Source organism: Nicotiana sylvestris, chromosome 9 (genome assembly GCF_000393655.2).
Source record: "Nicotiana sylvestris chromosome 9, ASM39365v2, whole genome shotgun sequence".
Lineage (NCBI taxonomy): Eukaryota > Viridiplantae > Streptophyta > Magnoliopsida > Solanales > Solanaceae > Nicotiana > Nicotiana sylvestris.
This window is the reverse complement of record NC_091065.1, coordinates 159,767,431-159,774,695: the sequence shown is the minus strand read 5'-3', so window position 1 is coordinate 159,774,695 and position 7,265 is coordinate 159,767,431. Positions and strand designations below refer to the sequence as shown.

General features: G+C 41.7%; 1 protein-coding gene across 1 annotated transcript; it reads left to right on the top strand.

Annotated features, from left to right (window-relative positions):
• The first annotated feature begins 4,364 nt into the window (after positions 1-4,364).
• Positions 4,365-5,009, top strand: LOC138878495 (uncharacterized). Its single transcript, XM_070158178.1, has one exon. The coding sequence runs from the start codon at positions 4,365-4,367 to the stop codon at positions 5,007-5,009; it is 645 nt and encodes a 214-aa protein (XP_070014279.1).
• Positions 5,010-7,265: the final 2,256 nt, after the last annotated feature.

The window sequence follows — 7,265 nt, the reverse complement described above, 5'->3', positions numbered from 1 at the left end:
TTTGCGGATTCTTGAAATTTCTTCTAGTTCCTAGTGGTATCAAAACGTCAGTATTTTCGGGATATCTTTTCTACTTCTTCAGGAAATAAATATCTCAAGAAAATTTTTTAATTTCAATTCATTTTTTTTCTCTCCACCCAGACCAACCTAATCGCTTGGTACGCCTCTTGCACTACCAAAACCAAGTCAAGTTTTGCATGATATGTTAAGTATTCTGGCGTAGGATCGGATAATGTTACTTGCAGCCTATTTGTCACTAGATAAGCATTGCAATTTGAATTTTGTAATAGAACGTACTTTGCAATCAAGATGTAACTTATTTTAAGAGAGCTAGTGGAGTGTACTTTGCTTAGCAATACCTCCTCTAGCTCCCTGCAGGGAGATTGATATATTGAACAATTTGTGTTACTACTATTTTTGCCTTTTGTATTGGTAAAGGAGAAACGGTTGATATTTGAAGCTTCTGTCTTTTAGAACCAAGTCAAAATTAGCTCATTTGTTTAAGTTAAGCTTGATGTTGGTTTTTCATTAGTATAAGTAAGCAAATTAACCCTCAATATAAGATAACATGATATTTTATTATTCTAGTTGTTCGTTTACACCTTTGATACTGCTTTAGTCCTGAAGTTGTACACGGCCAAATCCTAATTTATGTGCTGTAGAAAGAGTATGGCTTCCCTTGAATGCGTACTGTATGGTAGGAAATGGATTGGAATTGGGCCAAACTTGGAAAGGCCAAAACAAATGAAATTAATAATGAGAGAAGATCATTTATAGCCCATCAGCCCAAACATATATCACCCGATAGCCCAAAAATTGCAATATCATTTTATAGCCCAAAAGCAATTCTAGTGGCTAGCCCAAAAGTAATTACGGCTCAATCTGCTATCCCTATCCCTAGCCTTGCCCCGTTCTCTTCTATCATCTCGATCGGTTGCCTCTCTCTGTGTAATTAGCCATTGATTTCTTCATATACCGTAAGAACCCAAACAACATTCCTTTTTATCAATTTTATTAAGGGGTCGTTTAGTATAGTAAATAAGAATAGCATTAGTAATAACCCTTCCACTTTATTTTTCTTTTTCTTTCTTTAATGCTTTCGCCGGAGCATTCTATGTTTGCCGGTGGAGCTGGTGAAAGTGGTGTCGGCGGCTAAAAAGAGGCGATGATGATTTTGTCATTCCCTTCTGAGCTTATTAATCAATCAGGGATTTTTGAGATAACCCAACCCGTATCTTGGCGGGGCGTGCCCCCAGTGGGTTTTTGCAGCCATGGCGTCGTTGGATTCTCTTTTTTTGCATGTGGTTAAACACAAATCTGAGCCTCAATTTCTTGTTACTCTCTCTGTTTCGTTTTATGTACAATGAGGTTATGATAATTTTTGATTTTCTCTTCTGTGGAAGATGAATCAAACATATTTTACGTATTAAAGTATGTTTCTGAAAGTGATAATTGGAAACAAAATACATACTAAACAAACTATCACTATACAAAAAATATCAAAAATAGACTATGATTATACAAAATATATACTAAATAGACTGTCATTATACAAAATAGGTTGTCATTATACAAAAAATATACAACATAGACTATAACTATACAATTTATATATAATAGATTGTCACTATACAAAATATATCCAAAATAGACTGTCACTATACAAAATATATACAAAATAGATTGTCATTATACAAAAAATATACAAAATAGACTGTCACTATACAAAATAGACTATTACTATACAAAAAATATACAAAATAAACTGTCATTATACAAAATAGACTGTTACTATACAAAAAATATATAAAATAGATTGTCACTATGCAAAAAATATACAAAAATAAACTGTTATTATACAAAAAATATATAAAATAGACATTTCGTATATGACCTACATTACATATTTCATTCTATTCCTAGCTAATACTTATCAGATCCAGAAGTACAAAATACAATTTAAAAAGGCAAAAAGGGTTGCTCTATCGCTCCAGGTAGGGGTCGAACCTGCGACCATAGCTTAGGAAAGCTACGCTCTATCCACTGAGTTACAGGCGCTTATGTTGTCATGATTATTCCTTTCGGCTACTATATGCAATATGTTTGGGCCGAAGGGCCATTTTCTGTAAGTGGGACAAAACATGGGCTATTAAAATTTTGAGGGGCTATAGAGGGTAGTTTTCTCATTAATAAATGGGTCATGATTCACTAAAGGTTGTGTGGGTCAAATACGTTGAGGTACAATAAGACAAATAATGTGTCATAACCCTGCCATCCTACCTCTCATCCACAAACTTGGCAATCGGCTGAGTTACTTAAAAATGGGTTGATTTTGCCACCTTTAATGGTGGATGTCACTATTGTATGGGTCCAAATTTGACCAACCACGACCTACAACGAGTACGATAAACGACCAGGTATCTTCGAGTCGACGTCCCGAGGGAGATGACCTTAGGGCAAAAGAAGAAAATGTACGACCCTTGCAGTAGAGTAAGTCCATTAGGGGACATTAAGAATATTCCGTCGAATATTCCTTATATTTTGTTTCTTATAATTTAGAAGAGTTTCTCTCTAGAATATAAGGGGTACAAAAACCTTGTAATAGGGCATCGATACTTTAGGAAACTTACTATTCTTAAGAGAAACTTAACATCCATCTTCTTGTTATCTACTATTATTCATTCTAGAGATTATTATCTTCAGCTAAGATTTACCCCTTCATCTTTGATTGATTGGTTCAAAAGGTTTTAACATCTTTTGAGTCAAACAATTTGGCGCCATTTGTGAGGATTTCTACAGCTGAAATCGTAGTTTTCGTCTAGATCCTTGAAAGAAACGATCATCTCTCTTCAGCTCTATAAAAATTGACGATAGCGGGAAAGGGAGAAGCAAGGTTAAAGCCAATAGAAGGTGTCACAAATAACCTCCTGAGTTCCCTCAACGAGGCCAGTACTGAAAATGCGACACCAATTGTTATACCTAAGGGTGAGAACTCACCTCCTCCGCACGGAGATCTAACGATCTTGCGCGAGAGAGGAACCTCAACATCCTCAGCAGGAGAAGCACCACAAGCTGTCAAAAGGCTACTAGAAGAATGGTTAACGAGTGCCTTGAGAAACATGCTCGAGAAACCCATTCAGGGAGGCGTCGAAGACGCGTTACCCACAGAAATCGCAGCCGCTGCCGATGAGCCAAGTGCTACACGAACAGGTAACACCCGCACTATCACTGATGCAGGTGGCGATGCCCTTATGGCCATCTTAAATAAAATGGGAGAGATGGAAAATGAGAACAAAACACTCTGTGATCAGATGAAGGAACATCAGGAAAGGGTCGACAAAATACCAGGTGCTCCGAAGCTGTTACCAAAACGCGACATAGGCCGATTCGTTGAACATCCATATAGCGAAGGGGCAGCTCCCCATTCTATTCCAAAGACCTTCAAAATGCTACCATATTTAAAAATATATGATGGTACCACAGACCCAGAAGATCACCTGATCCACTATATTACCACAGTAAAAGGTAATGATTTATCAAAGGAACAAGTGATATCTGTGCTGCTAAAAAAGTTCCGCGAAACTCTGACATGAGGAGCGCTGACATGGTACTCTCAACTACCAGCACGATCGATATCCACATTCTAAGAAATGGCAGAAAAGTTCGCCATCGCGCACGCGGGAGCGAAAAAGGCAGAAGCTAGGGTCAATGATATCTTCGCCGTTAGGCAATCGACGGGCGATGGACTTCAGGATTTCCTAGACCGATTCAATAGAGTGAGGATGAGCCTACCAAACGTGTCTGAAGGGATGGAAGTAGCAGCCTTTCAAAATGGGCTAAATAGAAACGGGTCAAAAGCAACCAAAAATCTACGCAACAGACTCATGAAGTACCTTCCTACCATATGGGCAAAAATCCATAATGCCTATTGCGCCGAAGTAAGGGCAGACGAGGATGGCATAAATGTCCCGCTTCAACGATTGACATTAGTCCAGATCGAGATCAGGAGAGATCGCCGTCATGATGGGCGAAAGGAGCAACTACCACGCTTCAATCGAGAAAGACACCAGCCCTATATCCGAGCATCCAATCCTCCACCTCCACGACATTCGGATGTCGCGCCTCGACATACTGCACCCTCCCGAAATGAAAGAGGTATGCCTCCACTACTATCTACTCATAACTTTTGTGTTTCCCCTTAAGAAATAGTGTATGCACTGGAGAAGCTCGACACTAAGGTGCAGTGGCCGCAAAAGATGAAGTTGGACCTGAGAGTAAGGAGGTCAAATGTCCTATGTGAATTCCACCAAGAAAGAGGACACAAGACCGAAGATTGCATAGGTCTGCGGAAATAAGTAGTTAGGATGTTAAACCAGGGGTACTTGAAAGAACTGCTAAGCGATAAAGGATGGGTCAACTTTGCTCGAGGGCGCGACCTACCTCAAGGACCTCCAAAGCCACCATCACCAGCCTATACCATACAAATGATCATTGGCGGCGGCGACGACACAGTAATCAACCATGTGAAGTTCACCACCATGCATAAACTCAAACGGACAGTCTCCCATGAACGGTATGACGACCTCGAAGATAGTATCATCTTCGATAAGTCAGATACCGACGGTTTGTCTTTCCCTCACTATGATGCTTTGGTTATAACTTTACGCATCGCTGATACCGATGTAAAAAGAATCATGGTGGATGACGGAAGTGGCGCGTGTATTGTTCACCCGCTAGTTCTCGTGCAAATGAGGCTCGAGGATAAAATAATACCGCGTTGCATAACAGTAACGAGTTTTAATAATGCAGTAGAGCGAACATCTGGAGAAATAGTGCTACCCGTCTTGGTAGGAGGGGTTACTCTGGAGATGACATTCCACATCATAAACCAGGAAACGGCCTATAACGCCATCATAGGGCGACCATGGATACACGCCATGCGAGCCGTCCCGTCTAGTTTCTATCAAGTAATTAAATTTCCCACCCCATGGGGAATATTCAGCATCTGAGGCGAGCCACGCACCGCCCAAGAATGCTACCCGGTCGCCCAAGATTGCACACATACCAAACAACTAAAAGAGGCAAGTGCGAAGGCATAGCAATCAGCCATGTCGGGAACCAAACCCAATATACAAGTGGAGGCCATTAAAGACCCGGATATCGTAGAAGCTTGCAAGGCAACCATAGAGGATCTCGATCCCATCCAATTGGACGACTCTGATAGCACAAAAAAGGCTTATGTTGGACACAACCTCTCGGAGCCAGGTAAGTATCGCGAATTTTTAACTAACAACACTGATTTATTTGCTTTCTCCCACTCAGATATGCCAGGAATCCTAAGGGATATCACCACTCATAGACTGAATGTCGACCAACTTTATCCACCGTTACGACAAATGAGGAGAAAGTTCAATGCCGGAATCAATAAGGCAGTCAGCGAGGAGGTGGATAAATTATTCGCCAACGGTTCCATTAGAGAATCGAAATACCCCCAATGGGTCGCCAATGTGGTCATGGTCAAAAAGAAGAACGGGAAATGGCGAATGTGTGTTGACTTCACCAATATGAACAAATCATGCCCGAAGGACTCCTTTCCATTACCTCACATCGACCAACTTATCAATGCGACAGCGGGGCACGAACTACTGAGCTTCTTGGACGCTTACTCCGATTACAACCAAATTCTAATGGCTAAAGAAGATCAAGAAAAGACAACTTTCATCACTCACCAAGGAACGTACTTCTATAAAGTGAAGTCGTTCGGGCTCAAGAATGCAGGGCCATGTACCAGAGGTTAGTCACCAAAATGTTCAAAGAACAGCTCGACAAGACCATGGAGGTTTACATCGACGCCATGCTGGTAAAATCGACAAAGAAAGAGGATCACATTGGCCATATGAAGGAAACCTTTGAGATATTAAGGCAGTACAAGATGAAGTTGAATCCCGAAAAGTGTGCCTTAGACGTAACTTCAAGAAAATTCCTTGGTTTCCTCGTGTCACAAAATTGAATCGAAGTCAACCCGGATCAAATCAGGGCCATTGATGCAATACCAGAGATACTGACCAACAAAAAGCAGGTGCAAAAGCTAATAGGGCGAATAACCGCCCTATCAAGGTTCATTTCATGATCCTCGGATAGATGCGACAAATTCTTCAATGTGATGAGAAAAGACCACAGGCTACAATGGAACGAAGAATGTATCGATGCCCTAAGAAAACTGAAAGTGTATCTATCCTCGCCATCATTATTCGTCAAAGCGGACCCAAGTGAATGTCTACTTGTGTATCTAGTAATTTCTGAAGTTGTGGTAAGCGCAGTCTTGGTCCGTGAAAATAAAGGTACGGAATCTCTGATTTACTATATCAGCAAAACTTTAATCGATGCCGACACGAGGTGCCCTCACCTTGAAAAGTTATCTCTAGCATTGGTCGTGGCTTCACAGAAGCTTAGACCGTGCTTTCAATGTCACCCATAAAAGTGGTGACAACCTTCCCCCTAAAGGGTATCCTACACAAACCCAAACTATCGGGTAGACTTGCCAAATGGGCCATAGAACTAAGTGAGCACGACATAACGTACCAACCGTGAACTGCCATTAAGTCGTAGGTGCTCGTCGACTTCGTCGCTGATTTTAGCACGGAAATATTGCCCGAGGTAGAACAAGAAGCACTCCGCACTTCTATGCATACCAACCTCCGGGTCCTCTACACCGACGGTGCCTCTAATGCCTTGGGATCGGGACTGGGACTCGTCCTCGAGGTCCCTACAGGCGATGTAATTCGCCAATCCATGCGATGCCCCGAGATGACTAACAACGAGGCCGAGTATGAAATTGTGATTGCAGGTTTGAAGATAGCCCTTAAATATGGCGCTCGACGACTTGTCCTCCACTGTGACTCTCAACTCATGGTGAATCAAGTCACCGGGACTTTCCAAATCAAAGAGCAGAGAATACAAAGGTACCAGGCAGACATCCACAAGCTACTGCCAGAATTCGACGAATGTCGCCTCGACCAAATATCCAGGGCACAGAATATTGAAGTAGATGGCCTCGCTAAATTAGCTGCCACCAAGAATATCAACAAGGAAATCGTGGTCACACTCCTTCATTCCGCAATAGACCACGTCGAGGTACATTCCATAAAATAACTTGGGACAAGCGTAACCGCTTCGCAGCCTATTTTCAGGATGGTACGCTCCCGCAAGATAAAAAAGAAGTCAAAAAACTCCGGGTACAGGCAGCCCGATATAGCCTAGTAGAT